A 20,012-nucleotide genomic window follows, 5' to 3' on the forward strand; every position below is an offset into this window, starting at 1 on the left:
CATATGCATTATATTTCGGTTCCATCATCTACCGGTATCATCAAAATTCTTCAACATATACTTTGCATGCTATTCATCAATGATATCTGAATACTTACTCAATAGGTACCATTCCGCTCTTCTCATGGGTCATCTATTATAGTTCAGATATCTATACCACTTCAAGGGTATTTCATACACTATATAATAGTGTTTTCTTTCTTTTCAATAATACCATCAACTGCATTATCTTGCCCTTTCATATAAATAAATATATAATTCATCATTATGTTGGAACCGTATATATAATCTACACTTCATGTGTAGAGATTTAAATAAATATTGGCAAGATATACTTCTCAACACTTACTATATGTAACATCGAGCACTATGACCATCATATACCTTTATGTCTCTAGACATGTAAAACTAACATAATTAAGTCATATATATTTATGTCCAAACATATTTTGAAGACATAAAGTTGGCATGTACACTTACTCATATGGGGATCAATTTATTATATTTTAATTTTGCCAACTTATTCTTGCTCATCTCCCCCTAAGTTGGAAAAATATTTTTAATATATTATGGGGTATAAAATCCTTCACCAACTAATAATACACTTTTCAACGTGTATTTTAATAAAATTTTCATATTTCCATTCTCTTCTGGAGATCAACATTAATCATGGGGAGTAGATGCACTGTGCAGTTGTATTTTTTTTTTTCTTTTTCTTTTCATATTTTCTCATTTCGTGCTGACGTATGATTGCCCCCAATCAAGAGATTTATGATACTTAAATCAATCACAAAACACTTGTAAAATTCTTGGTGATCTTCAAGTCACTTACTATCATTTTTGGTGAACTTCGGGTCACTTACTGTCATGGTGAACTTCAAGTCACCTATCATATCATTATACAAGTTTTCAAAGTCATTTATATCTCTTGTATTTATTTTCTCAATCGAATCGACATTCAATTGAAATACAACTCAACCTCATCAATATGTCTTGCCTTTTAATATATATATACAACATGTGAGGGAGTGTCAGCACATAAACTTTTATTTAACAATAAACTCTCATGACGGGTGTTCTTAAACCCGGATGGCCTAAATTATCACATCATACATATATAATATCATATAAATTATTTCATTCGATAACTGCAGGTTATCTTCCCAAAGTGATCACTAAAATTATAAAATACTATAATTTGGACATATTGTGATGTGATATAATGACACAAACTGGTGTCTCATTTGTAATGGCAAGACAATTTAACAAAACTTATGGAAAGATAGCTTATACTCTTCTGGAGTATTCGTTTCAATTGTGGTACATATCAATTTCAATAAACATATTCATCTTTATTCATCTTCAGGATGATATCAATATCATAAACTCATACTTGTGTTCATAATTTATGAACAAAAACCTATACCACATTTATCATCCATGTACCATTTTAATCCATATATCACTATTTTGTAAAGTTAAAAGCTATCTCCCCCTGATTTTTACATATATTCCATTCTTAAATATTGTGGGAAGCAATTTTACCTACCCACTAAATATATCTCTTCATAATCTATTCTCATTGATGTATGAGGGGCATCAATAGACTTTAATAACCAATTATTTCCTTCAGAAGTGGTGATCAAGAAATCAACCACGTTTAAAGTGTTTTCCAAAACCAATTTCTCCATTAACATTCCAATTAAGAATGCAACAATAAGATATCAAGAAGATCATGATATAAATAAATCAAGTATAATGCTCACAACTACATATTCCGTATATATTATACTAGTGCATGATGTCGCGTAATAAGAATAACTAAATCAAAAGTATACTCTCCAAACTCAAGTATTGTTTACAAAATCCAACATCACTACGCAATTTATCACAAAAATCTTATTCAAGATATATAATAAGAAATAAACAAAAGAATATATCACATGCAATCTATTATCATTTTATTCTTCAGCCAAAAATAAATAAATCAATCATATAGTTACATACGCAAGAATGCAACATTTAGGCAAAGGATTTTACAATTGCTATTCAATAAATGCAAACACAATGATAAGCATCAAGAAAGTTGCAACAGGAAGACAGTTTAACGTATCAAAAGCAATAAATAATCCCAAAAATTAAAATGGTACTATGATATGCACTCATAAATTGCGGTAGATAACTAAATTGACAATGAACAAAATTAACTGCCACACTAAAACCGAAGTCAATAAACCATAGACCCCAAACAATATGACATATGAACATATCACATATGTAGAACTGTCGCATAAGAATTAGTTATTTTACCATACATAGCGATCAAATTTAATCAAAAACACAATTAAAACCTAACTTACATTAATGATGATTATCTCCTTTGCTTTTCATTTTCGTTCTTATTGTTATTTTCTGTCGGTTAGCGATGGTGCTGATAACGTGTTATGAAATTAGGGAGAAAGGGAGAGAGAGAGGAAGAGAGAAATGGGTGGTTATCATCTTATTCCAATCAATATAATATGTACATACATACATTATATAGGATAAGGATGTCAGGGGTATAATGGTCATCCACAATACAATATATTTATAACAATTTATTTTTAAACAGTATAAAGTTTTGAACAAAATTTTATTTTGCTTCAACTCTTAATGGAGTAATTTTACTTTGCCTTAACTCTTAAGGGAACAAAATAGTAGTCCTAATAAAGTGAAAGTAAAAGTATGGAACGGGCTAACCAGCCCAAAATCAAGAATATTTGTTTGGATGAAAAGTGGCCCAAAACCTTTTTGGGCTGAGATTTTATTTTTTATGGACATTTATCAAAGATTTATATATATTGAAAAAAAAAAATGAACGTAAGACTCATATCCACTGTCCATAACATCAACCCTCCATATTATCTTAAACAATAGAGGAAGAACAGGGAGAACATAAGATTTATATGCACGAGGAAGAACCAATGATGTCTTAGCCTAGTGGTTAAGATTGAGTGTATGCGTACAATAGGTCTCAGATTTGAATCCCCCTGTCCCCATTTATAATTTGTTATTTATATCCACAACATCCTTGGAAGTCTTTTGTGATGCATGACGAATTCTCCTTTTGAAAAAATATTTATTTTACTCATTTAACACGCATAATTAATAATTTATATATGTGCATCCCTAAAAATTAGCAATAAGTCTTGTATGAGACGTTTTCGCACTCATTTGCGTATACCCTTTAATTTTGTTTCTTTCTTTTAGCCACGAGAAAATGGATTTTGAAACAATTAAAATAGTAACATGAAGAAAAAAATAGCAATTACTTCCTCCATTTCTTATTTGATGACACAATTTAATTTTGACACTATTCACATATGCTCCTTTGAGTTTCTTTTGTAATTTATGCTTAATAAAAAAAACATAGTCATGTGGGGTTTTATTATATTCGTCTCAATTAATATTTTACTAATATCAACTTTTTATAACTATTTTCTATTCACAATTGAATACTAATGTTGAAATCGTACATTGACAAATGTGCTTAAAGAATTATATCATCTAAAAGAGAACGGAAGAAGCACGAATATTCTAAATTGAAAAATGGAAAAAGTACCTAGTTTTTAAATTTCAACAATTTGACATTTTCTTTAAGTCGGAAATTTAACGCCCCTATATACATGGCTAGATGTCCAAATACCCAAAATATTTCAAATTTTCGTCCATCTAAGAGTTTAACAAAATTTACTTTGGCTTAATGGAATAATCGATACTCATAACTTCATAAGACGATAAAAACAAAGTGAAAGAAAAAGTATGGAACGGGTTAGAGGAAGTATTTTCGGATATCAGAGCAAAAGATAAATAGCTAAAAGATAAAATAGGGAAAAAAAAGAAAAAAAAAAAGAAAAGAAGTATCATTCATGTTAAAATAAAGTATCATTCTGTAAAAAAAAAATCATTTTTGTTTAAAAAAGTACCATTCAATTTTATTTTATTTTCTTATTTTATCTTTTGATACGATATGCATATACAAGCACAGAATCAGGATCTGGTGAGAACCACCCCTTAAAATGAGAATTGAGAACTAATCTCAACCGTTGATCAAATCAATCTAACAGCTTACAATCTACCCTACCCGACCAAAGGACTTCATTAAGGGCAATTATGTAGTTTTACAGCTCTGAATGACCTCTCCCACTCCCCTAATTTTCAGAATTTCCTTCTCTCTCTTCCTTCCTTCTCTCCTTCAAACTCTCTCTCTCTCTCTTTCTCTCAACCTCCTCCTCCTCATTTCTCATATTCTCTTCTTCTAACTTCAACTATATTGAACATCTTTGTTCTGCCTTCGATTCTGGGTTTTGTTTTTCGATTTCTTTTGTGTCCCCAGGGGATTCCCCTTTTAATTTTTATTTTCAAACAAGTTAAATTAAATAAGGTTTTCTAGTTTTTATTTGTTTGTTGATGTTGTGTTTACTTTTTCTGATCTTGTGTTTACTTTCTGTCGATGTTTGTGTTTACTTTTGATTATATTGTGTTTACTTTTACCCGATCTTGTGTTTACTTTTTCTAATGTTGTGTTTACTTTTTCTGATCTTGTGTTTACTTTATGTCGATGTTGTGTTTACTTTTGATTATATTGTGTTTACTTCTACTCGATGTTGTGTTTACTTTTTTGATCTTATGTTTACTTTCTGTCGATGTTGCGTTTACTTTTGATTATATTGTGTTTACTTTTACTCGATGTTGTGTTTACTTTTTCCGATCTTGTGTTTACTTTCTGTCGATATTGTGTTTACTTTTCTTGATCTTATGTTTACTTTCCGTCCGTTTTGTTTTAATCCAACAACTATCAGAGGTTCTCATTATAAGGGAGGTTCTCACCAGAACCTGGTCCTACAAGCACATATCAGATATGCAAAAATACTTCCTCTACTAACCAGTCCAAAATTAGGTAAAAATTATATAAACCGGATAAAATGAAAGACCTTTTGTAAGGCTATGTTCTGTTCACCTTATTTCCACTTATTTGAGAAAAAATAAGTTCAGATAAGTTCAGATAAGGAAAAATAAGGGTTGACCAAGTATAATTTATAACTAAAATAAATTTTAATTTATTCTAATAAGTTCAGATAAGTTCAGCACAAATTCTTATTTACAATGGGTGTACAATAAATATTGTACACCGGAGTAAAAGTTAACTCAAAATGCTTAAAAGTTAAGCATATATATGTAAAAGTTATCTATTTTTAAGTGATAAATTATTTCATTTTAGTAAAACTTATTTCTTCAAAATCACTAATAATGTATAAAATTAATAATTTAACCCTTTAAAATATTTATCTATTAATTTTTTTTACTAATATAAAAGTTAATCAAAACTAAGTTAAAGTTACAAAAAAAATAGTTAAAGTTATCTTGGTGTACAATAAATTTATTGTGCACCTTGTGCGCGCAAGACCTTTTGCAAGTTCAGTTAAGTTCAATTCAGATAAGTTTAGGAAAAATAAGTGAAAATCAGTTGAATAGAACGCACACTAAGTCATTAAACTTGCGAAACAAAACTTCGAATGAGGCTATAGCTTAGAGGGACGGAGGAGTAGTTTGATTCTTCCACCGTAATTTTGTCGGGAATTAGAGGTGCTGCTGTTGCAAGCAGGCAAGAACAAGAAGAGCGAGTGCACTTCTACTGACTGCTACCTTCTCTGCCGGTGAGCTATATACGAGTAGCTTATACGTCTTTAATTCAATGCAATCAGCTTTTTTATTGCTTGCTTGAATTTTTTCATTCACCAAAATTGTATTGCAGTTACAATTTACAGCATCATGTCTTGCTGTTCGAGTTCTGTATTACGATTAACTTTAAACCCTTCAATTTACCCCAAATCCTCAACTTTTTTTGAATTGAAATCCAACCCATTTCATCAATTGCCCAGTTCATCAAACCCCACTTCCCGATTTCAAATCAATTGCACAATTCGAAAGCTAAGGGATAGAATCAACACTGTAAAGAACACCCAGAAAATTGCAGAAGCCATGAAACTTGTGGCTGCGGCCAAAGTTAGGAGAGCTCAGGAGGCTGTTATTAGTGGCAGGCCATTCGCTGAGGGTTTAGCTGATATGTTGTGCAATATCAATGACAGTGTTCAATTAGAAGGTGATGTAGATGTTCCTTTAGCTAATGTTAGGACTGTTAAGAAAGTTGCTCTTGTGGTGATTACCGGCGAACGAGGACTTTGTGGTGGGTTTAATAGTGCTGTTATTAGGAAGGCTGAGGCTAGGATTCAAGAATTGCAGAAACTTGGGTTAAGTTGTACAATTATAAGTGTTGGGAAGAAGGGAAATGCTTATTTTTCTAGGCGGGTGTCTTTTGTCTCTGTGGATCGATTTGTTGAGGGAGAGGGATTCCCGACTGTCAAAGAAGCACAGACAATTGCTGATGATGTTTTCTCTCTATTTGTGAGTGAAGAGGTTGATAAGGTTGAGCTGTTGTACACCAAGTTTGTGTCATTGGTTAAGTCTGATCCTGTGATTCGTACCTTGCTTCCGCTTTCACCCAAGGGGAAGGCTGTTGATGCTTATGGGAACAGTGTTTATGCGTTAGAGGATGAGTTCTTTAGGTTGACGAGTAAGGAAGGGAAGTTAGCTGTTGAAAGACTGAGAGTTGAGAAAAAGAAGCAACAAGTGCAGCCTCTTTTGGAGTTCGAGCAAGACCCAGTTCAGATTATTGATGCAATGATGCCTCTGTATCTTAACAGCCAGATACTAAGAGCACTGCAAGAGTCAGTGGCCAGTGAGCTAGCTGCGAGGATGAATGCCATGAATAATGCAAATGATAATGCTGTGGAGTTGAAGAAGACTCTTTCTATTGCATACAATAGACAAAGGCAGACTAAGATTACTGAAGAGCTATTAGAGATTGTTGCTGGAGCTGAAGCTCTTAGACCATATGACTAGTTTTGGTATTTGCTGCTTTAAATGAGACAAGTTTATTAGCTTCTAGTGTTTTCCTTTGTTAATTGGTTAGTGCGATTCAATTTTTAGACTTTGAGACATGGCCCTACTTTTCTTGAAGGATAGACTCCACAACTCTAGGTCTGATGTCTGAGGTTTTGAAACTGATATAAGTTGAAAATAGCACCTGTTACTCTTCTATCTTATTACAACTTTTTTTTGAGGGATATAAGTTTTACATCGGGTTTATCATACACTGTGTCTGCATGTTTGGATAGGCCTACATGAGCCTATTTCTGATTTTACAGTAAAACACTAAACAGTCCCCACCCCATGTCCTCATAAACTATCAGAACGCAAAACGTAGTGAATGTAATGTCTTCGTCACACTTTCTGTTAACTTCGATCTATCTCTATGTCTACACTATGTGTTAACTTGTTGATCTATGTCTATGTCCAGGCATATAGGACAGTTGGAATATACAGGTTAGAATATACAGGTTAGATATACCAGGTCATAGTGCATATCTTACCGGGCTTAGCATTATTGGGGGTATGACATTGTTCCCATCTGCTGTTGAGGTAAAACTGAATTTGGGGTTGAATACTCCATTCTCCATTAATTTAGATATTTCCATATGAGTCACAAGGCCCACATCTGTAACAAATGAGGCGGACCTTGTGGCTCATGTGAGTTTGGTTCTGCTCTCTATACAAACCTGCATGTATACCCCTTCCATCCTAAATCGCGTGAGACTTCTAAGAGCTAATGATATTATGACTTAAGCTGAGCCAGTTTTCTATGAAGTTTGAAATCTTTGTCCATGGGAGTATTGAGAGAATTAATCATATTTCCTGTGAGAGTGTGAGTTATAAACTATAATATGATAATACTCAAACATTTTTGCAATTTGCACATGACCCTGCTTGGAGCATTATTAGCCATTGTTTATAATGAATGTTGAATTGAATTTCTGTGGGGTTGAACTGACATGGGATGATTCTTTTGGTGGTGGGGTTGAAGAAGGTCGATTTTTGGTTACTGTGTTTCAGCAAATTATGTGGAGAATAATTATTGGTTAATTTTGTTCAAAATTTTCAAGGGATATTTTTTTAGGGTTGTTTGATAGCTTTGTTATGCTGAAATCATCAGAAATTTCTGAGATTATGTATTTTAATTGATAGTTTGACTGATTTGGTTGGGATTCGAAACTGAAATTCTTGGTTTGGGGGATTTTTTTTCTATTGATAATTTGTTGACTGGAAGTTGTTGGGAATTCCTGGTGTTTAAGATTTTGATTATGGATTTGGTGCTATGCTTTCTGTGGGGAGAATCGTATGGAGTTACATTGATTCTGCAACCAATTTTGGTTGCTGATCATTATGTTGGTCTTGCCTGAAACTACTGGTGATTGCTGCAAGTAAAACTGTACCGATGAGGACAAACTTTCATGTTATTCTACAATTCGATCCAGCATACACTGCTCCACCATGGGTTGTTCTTATTGCAAGCGCCTTTGTGATTTTGACCCTTTGAGCACCGACGCCTATTAGGTTTAGGTACTTTTATAACTGTTCGATCTGTACCTTGGTTTACATGTTATTTATGAAAACATTGTGGTAAATGGTGAAAATTCTGTTTTCAAAATGAAGAATCTGCATTGCCATTATTGCTTTATTTGTACTTTGTTTACCTTGGTTTCTTTAGGTACTTGATAGCCTGAAATGCCTAATTATGATGTAGTTTTTGTTGTCATGGTATTATTGTTTCTATTGATCCCTAATTATTTGTTACACTGAACTAGAATAGAGGGAAATGCGGGACCATTGTTACTGCAGAGTTTGCTGTGGTTGTATTGTTTGCTATGATCATAGTCGTAAATGGTTGTCTGCTTCAAAGGCGGGTCCTGAAAAGTGGATGAAGGTTTGTTTCCTTGATCTTTTATTTGGAATATATAAAGAAGAGAATCGCTTGCTTATTGATTTTCTCTGGGTTTTGCACTTGTGCAATATGAATTTGAGCTAATGTGTTCCGAGTAATTTGAGTAACTGATCATAGTTTCAGCAACAAAGAGTGAAATGTTATGACCTTGAAGTGGTGGATTTAGAACCTTATTAATGGGGGTTTAAATTAATATCAAACTGATTTATTTTACTTATAGTCGTTTCTTTGGCTTTTTTTATTCCTTGATTTTGGGAGTCTCAAGAACTTATAGCAGCAGCTTGCATTATAGTTCCATTCTTGGTGACCTTGTTGAACTTCGTTATATTATGTCTGATCACTACCATTTGAGCTTGGAAACAAATATTTGACATTTTCATTGGAGTCATTACACTGGTTTGTGTATTAACAGGATAAATATGATTGCATGAACAGGCACCACGCAGGGGAGTGCTGCGAGATTAGAAATAGCCCGACTGTGTATATAGTAACCTGCGAATAACGATTAGAAGTTGTAAGCCGAGGGAATCCATCACGATATGAAGGTCAGCTCATATTCTCTTTTTTATTTTTATTTTTATTTTTATATATGTTAGCCATTATTTTCTTTAGTGTGCTCTGATCAGGAACCACCCTACATTGTGGATGAATTAGAATTGGATAGAAAAGAAGTAGCAGTTTGACAAAAGTTTTTAATCTAGGACTTGACTTTGCAAGGTTGGGTTTGTTCACATTTACAAGTTGTATGTGAAAAACAATAATGCCATATGAACAGAGACATTTATATCAAAACTCGATGACTGCCTTCCTATAGTAGTCAGGTGAGGATCCATCATGCCATAGGCTCTCACCGTCAGACCCTTATGTCTTGTCGTCTTAATGTTGTGCCGTTTTCAGTGTGAAGTCTTGGATCTGTAAATGAAAGATTGATTGTCTGCGCCTTAACTCGACAGAAAACTGATGCCAGTTGATGAAGAGAACGCATGGGCAGGAACTGGACAGTGCGATATGTTGATAAGTGTGATAACATCAGCTACATTTGGGTCAGGTTAGGGGGTTGGAGAAGGTAATGGATGAGTCAAAACCTGAAGAAATTGCCGTTAGTACAACTTTCAGTTAGTATCTTTGACTTTTGATGTCACATCCTGTTATTCAGAATTCAGATCAGCCACCCTTCTGCCCTTGGGCATTAGATCGAATCTTTTGAGGTTCCCGTGTTAGAAAACAAAGGGATCACTGCCACGATAACTACATACTTATCAATATGCAACTGTAATCTCATGGCCGGGATAGTGGGAAAAACTACTAAGGTCAATCTGATGATTACTGTTTGAATTTTCAGGTAAAGTGGAGATTTGGCGCTATTGAAGGTTGTACCAAAATTTATGTAAATAGAACCAGAAAAGGAAAGGAGCACTCCTAGATAATTTTCTTTTCCTTTTAGAAGGAGTAGATTAGAAAATAGAGATAGTTCATGTACACTAATACTCCACGAAGATTACTAAGCATCTAAGCTATTTTTTCTCTTCTTAGATGATCGTCTTTGAAGCTGTGAAGGTATATAAACGTGAACCTTTATGTTCGCCTTCAATGACGTCTGCCTGCAATGAACTATACCGAACACGTCCTTGACTGTTGACAACTTCACATCTTTGTAATAGTTTCCATCCGAATTAATAATAGTGTTTTTTTACATATATTCCAGTAGACCCTAGAGGCTTGGCTTTCTGATTTGATTGATGCATATAAAGTTGTTTAAGGTTTATATTTGCCTTAATAGTAGTTTGCATTTGTTTTCTGTCATCAGCTTGACGTTAGAGGAGACATCTATGGTATTCTAGCTGCACATCCCGTGGCTCTCTTGGTGTCACACTGTCACTGCACCATCTTGTTGGTGCAAGGCCATTGTTTCCAGGTGAAATCAGGTGGACTCTTTAAGAAGGCTGTTGCACACATACAAGGCTGACCCAGGCTTCACCATCCAGCAGAGTTTTTGCTACGGTCATAGTCGTAAATGGTTAGTGAGTCTTCCTCGTAAAGTCTTTTCTTATAGTTCTCTGCAATTTTTCTATGCTATTTTATTAGTTGGTTATTGCGTGTTTAGTTAATCATGTCTCATTATCCATGTTGTTGTCATGAATTTAGAGTTCTAATGTATCTATGACATGAACTAAAAACCACTTCAAGTCTGTTGGCTGTGGAACTTGTACATTAGTGGTTGGAAAAGAAGCCAGTAAATAGCCTATTACTTTTCTAGATCGATTATCACATATACTTTATCCAGCAAATAATATACCACCATCTGTTGTATAAGGTTAGATATCGCTTGGTAAGTAAAAGTAGATTTAGTAATTCGGGTATATACCGTATATGCATTGGTTTAGTGGTAGAGCATGCTAAAAAAAAGGTATCTTTGGTAAAAGCATAATATAATGATATGATAAAAGGCTTGGTTATATGTGTTAGGATTGGGTTGGTTACTCTCAATAAATTGAATCAGATTAAATTTTGCTAGCTTAAAGTGTGAGTTGTTCCAGATTCTTTCCTCTGTTTTGTGGTTCTACTAATTGGGATATTGTAGATAGGAAGAAAACTGGGACTGAAGGAAATTTGTATCTGTCTATTCTGTTTCGATTCCATCTCCACGTGGAAATATAATTTAGTTATACGAAGTATTAGTTATTGTGTTTTGGTCTTTGGTAGGTATATTTGTTGATATAATTGATGTTATGGTCTTATCAACCATAGCTCGTTAGTAGCCTATACTAACCTTGGACTTCTTTGTAGCTCCTACTTCTTAAATCTCAATACACTGTAGAATTGTAGCACGTTAGTCTATAATACAGAGGGACCTAAAAGAGAATGACAACAACTGGGGTCTATGCGTCTATCCAAATGAATGGGCCACGATAAAACACATTATTGAAGCTCTTGTGGAGTCTGGCTCCAGGAAGCCTATCTCATGCTAGAATATATATATATATATATATATATATATATATATATATATATATATATATATATATATATATATATATATATATATATATATATATATATATATATATATATATATATATATATATATATATATATATATATATATATATATATACCACTGAACTTGTTACTTGTCAACTGGTTGGTGTTTATACCAAAACCAAGTTGCTAGATTATGGTACGTGACATAAAATTATGTTGCATAGTGATATTCAACTGTTTTCCAGTAAAGGGGTCGGTCTTAGGGAAATTAGAATAGACTCTATGCGGCCACAGGTTTACAGTTATTACCGTAGTATTCTATCAGAAATAAAAGAAACAGTTGAAAGTGTATCGTTTCCTTTTTTCTGCGCTCGTGTTTTAGCTGCTGAGCTAGATAATGCCTTATCAGTTTATCGTCTCCCAATCCTGCCCTTGTAGAGCAAAGTAAGTGCACCAGGTTTTGTGATTTACTGCCCTTACTATGGCAGACCCGGAAGGTGCAACTGTGCAAGTGAAACGAGATGCCATCACTTATTTTACCTTTGGAAAATATCACTTTAATTTAATAGGTGAGAATTAATAATGATAGAAGCAGTTCAAAAACCAGGCTGTCTTTCCTCGAGTCTGATGGTAATAATCTATTAGTTTCACTTCCCTTACACAAGGGAGACTGCCCTATCCAGCCTGCACAGTGATAATTGTGTGAAGAAAACCCCATGGTTGTTCTTGCAGCCGTTAAAATCTCCATTCTTCAGTAGAGAAGGTCGACATTATAAACATTCAGACCTCGAACTCTACTCGTTATCTACATGTCATTGCCTTTAGTTAGTTCACTCCTTTGGCCTTTGTCCCTTTTATGATTGTCTTTTTGGTTAATTTCTATGCAAGTGTTTGTTGTTCTTGTTAATTTGTGGCAACTGTTTGATTCTTCTCTTGTTATAAATGAAAGACCTTTTAGGCTTGAATGTTGATTTGTATGACAATTTGATGTTTGAATAATGAGAAGAAATAATTAAAGAAATTAAAAACACACACAAAGATTTAAGGTGGTTCACTCTTCAATGAGCTACATCCACCATGGGGGAGGGTTTGGAGCTTGTATTACTCTTCAATGGAGAAAGGATTACAAAGAGGAATTCTCAAAGGTGAAGAAGAGAGAATTCTATGTATGCTTAGATCTAGAGTTTCAACCTCACTTGTGTTTCTCTCTCTTAATTCTGAAAATCTCATTACATTTGTTATTTATAGTGTTAGACATCAAACCAATCTAAGGGACAAGAAAAGGCCACGTCGATTGTACTGTGCGGAGAAGAAAACAGATTACCCGCAGAGTTCGGTCGAACCTTCAAAGGGTTCGGCCGAACCAAGGTCAGGTTCGGCCGAACTTACCAAAAAGTTCGGACGAACCTCCAAAAACATAGTTCCTGATTCTCTTCAGGTTCGGCCGAACTTCCAGTAGGTTCGGCCGAACTTCCAGTAGGTTCGGCCGAACTTATCCAAAGTTCGGGCGAACCTCCAAAATCACAGCTACTGACTTCAGGTTTGGCCGAACCACCTAATAGTTCGGCCGAACTTCCAGCAGGTTCGGCCGAACTTCCCCTGCTGCATGACAGCTTCTCGTAAAACAGTCATAACTCCCTCATTTCTCATCCAAAATGAGCTTATGACCAGGCGTTGGAAAGCTATTGCGCCAAGCTTTCACCTCCAACTTGAATCAACTCAATCTAATGAGTAGATCATGAGATATGTCCATTTGAAGTCAGACCTTCCACTATAACACCCTAACATCCTTCAAGGAAGATTCGAGGCACACATAACAATTCTCCACCTTGACCTGAATCCTCCACACTTCCTCATAATGTAATACCAAACTATACTCCAAACACACTCCCAACAAGCCCTTATGGGCTTACATCGACCATGGAGAAAGACCAACTAAGTCCACACACAAAGTGAACTTAGTTGTCGGCAAAGGCTTTGTCAACATGTCGGCGGGATTCTCCTCGGTACCAATCTTCTTCAAGAGCAATTCTTTCTTAGCTATCACATCTCGAACGAAGTTGTACTTGATGTCAATGTGCTTGGTTCTCTTGTAGAATGTGTTTTGATTCTTAGCCAAATGTATGGCACTTTGACTATCACAAAACACGGACACCAAGCTTGAACATGGACTAAACTCTCCCACTAGACCCTTGAGCCACTTTGCTTCTTTGAATGCTTCGGTAATGGCCATAAACTCGGCCTCCGTAGTTGAAAGAGCTACAACATCTTGTAGCGTTGATTGCCAACTCACGGCCGTACCACCTAAAGTAAAGACATAGCCGGAAGTAGATTTCCGGTCATCCAAATCACCTCCATAATCCGAATCACAAAACCCCTCAAGCCCGTTTGCATTTCTACCAAACTCAAGGCAAACGTTTGAGGTACCCTTCAAGTACCTCAACAACCACTTCACGGCTTCCCAATGGACCTTTCCCGGTCTTGACATATACCGACTAACCATACTCACCGCATGCGCTATATCCGGTCTTGAACACACCATGGCATACATCACACTTCCAACCGCACTAGTGTATGGAATGTGAGCCATGGACTTTTCTTCTTCCTTGGATTGAGGACTAAGCTCCTTTGAGAGCTTAAAGTGAGAACTCAATGGAGTGGAAACGGGTTTTGCATGCACCATGGAGAAGCGCTCAAGCACCTTCTCAATGTATCTCTTTTGACTAAGATACAAAACACCCGCATTCCTATCACGAATAATCTCCATACCAAGAATCTTCTTGGCTTCACCAAGATCTTTCATATCAAACTCACTTGCCAACAACTTTTTCAAGTTGTCAATCTCAATCATATTCTTGCAAGCCACCAATATATCATCTACATATAAGAGCAAGTAGATGAAGGAACCACTCACAAGTTCTTTGTAATAGGCACAACTATCATAAGAGCTCCTTGTGAAATCATGTGCCAACATGAACGAATCAAATCGTTTATACCATTGCCTTGGAGATTGCTTCAAGCCATACAAGGACTTTAAAAGATGACACACATGATTTTCCTTCCCTTTCTCCTCAAAACCTTCCGGTTGCTTCATGTAGATCTCCTCCTCCAAATCCCCATGGAGGAATGCGGTCTTCACATCAAGTTGGTGTAACTCCAAGTCTTCCATAGCTACCAAGGCAAGCAACACCCTTATGGATGAGTGTTTCACAACCGGAGAAAATACTTCATGAAAGTCAACGCCTTCAAATTGTGTGAAACCTCTTGCAACAACTCTTGCCTTGTAGACGGGACCGCCCGATTCCGGTGTACCTTCCTTCTTCTTGTACACCCACTTGCACCCAACAATTCTTTTGCCTTTCGGTGCAAGCATAAGCTCCAAGTATTGTTCTTGTGCAAGGACTCCATTTCTTGCTCCATGGCCATCAACCACTTGCCGGCATCATTTATTGACATTGCTTCCTTGAATGAACAAGGATCATCATTATCGGTCTCCACTTGACTTGCAACGGAGAGAGCATATTGAACATAATCACACTCCTCAATGTATCTACTTGGAGGCTTGATTGGTCTCTTTGCTCTTTCTTCGGCAATAGATTTCTTTTGAGCTTGTGGTGTCGCTTCACGAGGTCTCCTTGATGAGGGACCATCTTCATGTGAATGCTCATCTAGCTCCACCTCCTCCTCGGTATCATGGTGTGAACCTACATCATTGCAAATAGAAAGCTTCTTTCCCGGAGTGATCATACAATTTTCATCAAAAACAATATCTCTAGAAGTTATGACTCTTCTAGATTGGTTACACCATACTCTATAACCTTTAACTCCTAAACCATAGCCAACAAAAATACATTTTTTAGCTCTAGGTTCAAGTTTACCATCACTAATATGAATATAAGCCGGACAACCAAATACTTTCAAACTAGAATAATCAACGGGTTTTCCGTACCATACCTCAAGAGGTGACTTGAAGTCAAGAGCCGAGTGAGGAGAGCGATTCACCAAGTAACAAGCCGTTACGTTGAAACGGCTTCCGCCCAAAAAGATTTCCCCAAATTTGCTTGTGAAAGCATATATCTAGCCCTCTCTAAGAGAGTTCTATTCATTTGCTCCGCAACCCCATTTTGTTGAGGTCTACCCGCACAAGTTCGATGCCGCACAATGCCATGCTTGAGACAATACTTCAAGAACTTCTTCTCTACAAACTCTAGACCATTATCGGTACTCAAGGTTTTGATCTTTTTTTCGGTCTTCTTTTCAATCATGGTCTTCCAATCATGGAACACATCAAAGACATCATCTTTATGCTTTATAAAGAACACCCAAACCTTCCTAGAGAAGTCATCAATTATAGTGAGCAAATAATTACAACCACCAATCGAAGGAACTCTAGAGGGTCCCCACAAATCCGAATGGATGTATTCAAGTATCCCTTTGGTGTTGTGTACCGCGGGTTTGAAGCTAACCCTCTTGTGTTTACCAAACACACAATGCTCACAAAAGCCAAGGCTTCCAAGCTTCAAGCTTCCAAAACAACCTTGCTTGCTAAGCTCCGACATACCATGCTCCCCCATATGACCAAGTCTCAAATGCCATAACTTGGTTTCACTATCACTCATAGTACTTGTGGAAACATTTGCCGAGCCTACCATGGTGGATCCTTGCAATGAGTACAAGCTACCCACTTTGGCACCCTTCATCAACACAAGAGCACCTTTCACAACCTTCATTACTCCACCTTCCGCTATGCACTTACAACCGTTAGTGTCAAGAGTGCCAAGAGAGATCAAATTCTTCTTTAGCTCCGGAACATGACGAACTTTAGTTAAGGTTCTCACAATACCATCAAACATTTTGATGGCTACCGTCCCAATTCCAATCACCTTGCACGTTGCATTGTTTCCCATGGTGACATTACCTCCATTATACTCCTCATAAGAGCTAAAGAGATCCTTGTTGGGGGTCATATGAAACGAGCAACCCGAATCCAAAATCCATTCATCCTTACCCTTGATTCTTCCATGAGTGGCAACCAATGCACCAATATCACTATCGGTATCAACATAGCTAGCCTCGGCGGTAGCATGAGGTTCTTTGCCCTTTCCGGACTTACCATCACCTCCCGATTGTTTCTTTTGCCACTTCCAACATTCCGACTTAATGTGGCCTTTAATGTGACAATAATTGCAAGACTTGTTACGGTTAGGATTCGGTTTCTTTGACTTGGACCGACCCCTATTCTTTCCCCCATTGCCACCATTACTAGTAGAAGTCTTCTCATGATTTCTACCCCTCAAAAACAAGCCATCATTGGAGTTAATTGATGATTTAGAAATTAATTGATTATCAATTAAGTCCCTTTGGGTCAAAGCATCTCTAACATCATCAATACTCAAATCATCTCTACCATACAAGATAGTTTCACGAAAATGTTTATAGCATGGTGGTAATGAACATAACAAGTAAATTGCAAGATCCTCATCATCTAAAACAACATCAATATTTTGAAGATCCATAACAATCGAAAAGAACTCATCTAAATGAGACTTAAGAGAATTACCTTCCTCAAGCCGAAGATCATAGAGTCTACTCTTGAGTAGTAGACGATTGGTGACACTTTTAGCCATATAAAGAGCCTCCAACTTCGACCATAGATCATTCGCGGTTTCCTCCTTGGCAACTTCCCTCAATACTTCATTCGAGAGGCAAAGTTGTATAGCCGACAAAGCCTTCAAATCAATCTCCTCCCACTTCTCTTCCGTAATGGTAGTGGGTTTCTTATCCTTCCCTTCAAGAGCCTTGTGCACACCATTTTGTATCAAAATAGCTTTCATTTTCAATTGCCAAAGGCCAAAGTTAATTGACCTATCAAACTTCTCAATATCCAACTTCATTGTTGACATGAGTATTCAATACTCTCAAGAAATCAAATAAACAACCCAAACACAACCTTAGCTCTGATACCAATTGTTATAAATGAAGGACCTTTTAGGCTTGAATGTTGATTTGTATGACAATTTGATGTTTGAATAATGAGAAGAAATAATTAAAGAAATTAAAAACACACACAAAGATTTAAGGTGGTTCACTCTTCAATGAGCTATATCCACCATGGGGGAGGGTTTGGAGCTTGTATTACTCTTCAATGGAGAAAGGATTACAAAGAGGAATTCTCAAAGGTGAAGAAGAGAGAATTCTATGTATGCTTAGATCTAGGGTTTCAACCTCACTTGTGTTTCTCTCTCTTAATTCTGAAAATCTCATTACATTTGTTATTTATAGTGTTAGACAACAAACCAATCTAAGGGACAAGAAAAGGCCACGTCGATTGTACTGTGCGGAGAAGAAAACAGATTACCCGCAGAGTTCGGTCGAACCTTCAAAGGGTTCGGCCGAACTTACCAAAAAGTTCGGACGAACCTCCAAAAACATAGTTCCTGATTCTCTTCAGGTTCGGCCGAACTTCCAGTAGGTTCTGCCGAACTTATCCAAAGTTCGGGCGAACCTCCAAAATCACAGCTACTGACTTCAGGTTTGGCCGAACCACCTAATAGTTCGGCCGAACTTCCAGCAGGTTCGGCCGAACTTCCCCTGCTGCATGACAGCTTCTCGTAAAACAGTCATAACTCCCTCATTTCTCATCCAAAATGAGCTTATGACCAGGCGTTGGAAAGCTATTGCGCCAAGCTTTCACCTCCAATTTGAATCAACTCAATCTAATGAGTAGATCATGAGATATGTCCATTTGAAGTCAGACCTTCCACTATAACACCCTAGATTCGAGGCACGCATAACATCTCTGATTGAAATTCATGTTCTTTTATGATAAATACTAAAAAAAAATACACATGTGCATCTTTTTCTTTTGATTGCATACATTGACTTAGCTGTGATATTCATCGGAACGAAATCAGAGTATGTCTTTTGGTCTACAACCTTCTGTTGTTACCTTTAATTCTTTGATAAAAAAAGGTTGGGTGAATCAGGTCAGAAAAATGGTTGGAAAGGATGAGAGAGAAGGGAGTTGCTCCCACAGTTGAAACATATAACATTCTTATTGATAATGGTTATGGCAGGAATCAAGTGATTGGTCGTAGTTTCGAGATGCTGGAAAAGTATGGAGAACTATGGTTTGAATTCGCTCTCTTATAAATTGTCTTTGTCTCTACAAATTAAGAAGGTAATCCTGTTGAAGCCGAGGTTTCTTTGGGGGATATGTTGGGAATGGGGGTTCTACCAAATGCACATCTTATACAAGTTGATTTCCGCTAACATAGTGCCAACATTGGTTACTTATAATACTCTTATTATCGGGTTATGCAAGAATGGGGAATTACAGGAAAGCTGAAGATCTTCTTCCACAAATATATGATTGACAGTGGCTTCACTCCTTATCCAATCACTTCTGATTCTCTAATTCTTTGGTACTTGGTGCTAGAAAAATCTCAAAATCCACAGAGTTGTATGAATCTATAAACAAAACAGGAATCAAACCTACCTTATTATTAAGTTTGCCCAAACTTAATAAAATTGGTGTAACCAGCAGAAAAGGCTTACATAGATGACATTTACAATCTCATTCGTTTCATACATATAGGGATTTAACCTCTTTGACGTATACATATTTGTGTTGTCTATGGAACTATTTTACATAATTTCTTAACCATTCAAGCTTTGTTCTCTATATTTTTAGTAAGAATATCGTCATCTTATTTGTCTGATTATCCAACTCCTCAAACTCCAAATAATATAAATGAGTCTTCATCACCTGTAATACAATGAGATCAGCGCATTGAAGATGATATCAACACAACAATAAAAAAACATCTTTTTTGTTTTTACTGTGTTTGATTTAGGAGATCAAACGTTATCGTTTTTTTTTCCGGTGATCATCCGCGTGCGATAGCGCGAGGTTTGGATCCTAGTTAACCAAAAAAACAACGGATTTTTCACCAAATGCCCCTCAGGTTTACTTTAATGCACCAAATACCCCTAAACTTTTCAAAATGCACCAAACACCCCTGACGTATGCAATAATATCATTAAATGCCCTTTTGTCTGACGGACGTTAACCCTCCGTTAGGCAGTTAGTTCGTTAAAACATAATGCACCGAATACCCCTGAGGTTTGGTAAAAAGCACCAAATACC

General features: G+C 36.3%; 1 protein-coding gene across 1 annotated transcript; it reads left to right on the forward strand.

Moving 5' to 3' along the window:
• The first annotated feature begins 5,556 nt into the window (after positions 1-5,556).
• Positions 5,557-7,171, forward strand: LOC110778596 (ATP synthase gamma chain 2, chloroplastic-like). The gene has a single exon (XM_056826727.1). The coding sequence runs from the start codon at positions 5,812-5,814 to the stop codon at positions 6,940-6,942; it is 1,131 nt and encodes a 376-aa protein (XP_056682705.1). The 5' UTR covers positions 5,557-5,811; the 3' UTR covers positions 6,943-7,171.
• Positions 7,172-20,012: the final 12,841 nt, after the last annotated feature.

This window comes from Spinacia oleracea, chromosome 4 (assembly GCF_020520425.1).
Source record: "Spinacia oleracea cultivar Varoflay chromosome 4, BTI_SOV_V1, whole genome shotgun sequence".
Lineage (NCBI taxonomy): Eukaryota > Viridiplantae > Streptophyta > Magnoliopsida > Caryophyllales > Amaranthaceae > Spinacia > Spinacia oleracea.

Bases quoted from the DNA above. Each gene is read 5' to 3' on its own strand.
- LOC110778596 (XM_056826727.1), top strand. From the start codon at position 5,812: ATGTCTTGCTGTTCGAGTTCTGTATTACGATTAACTTTAAACCCTTCA.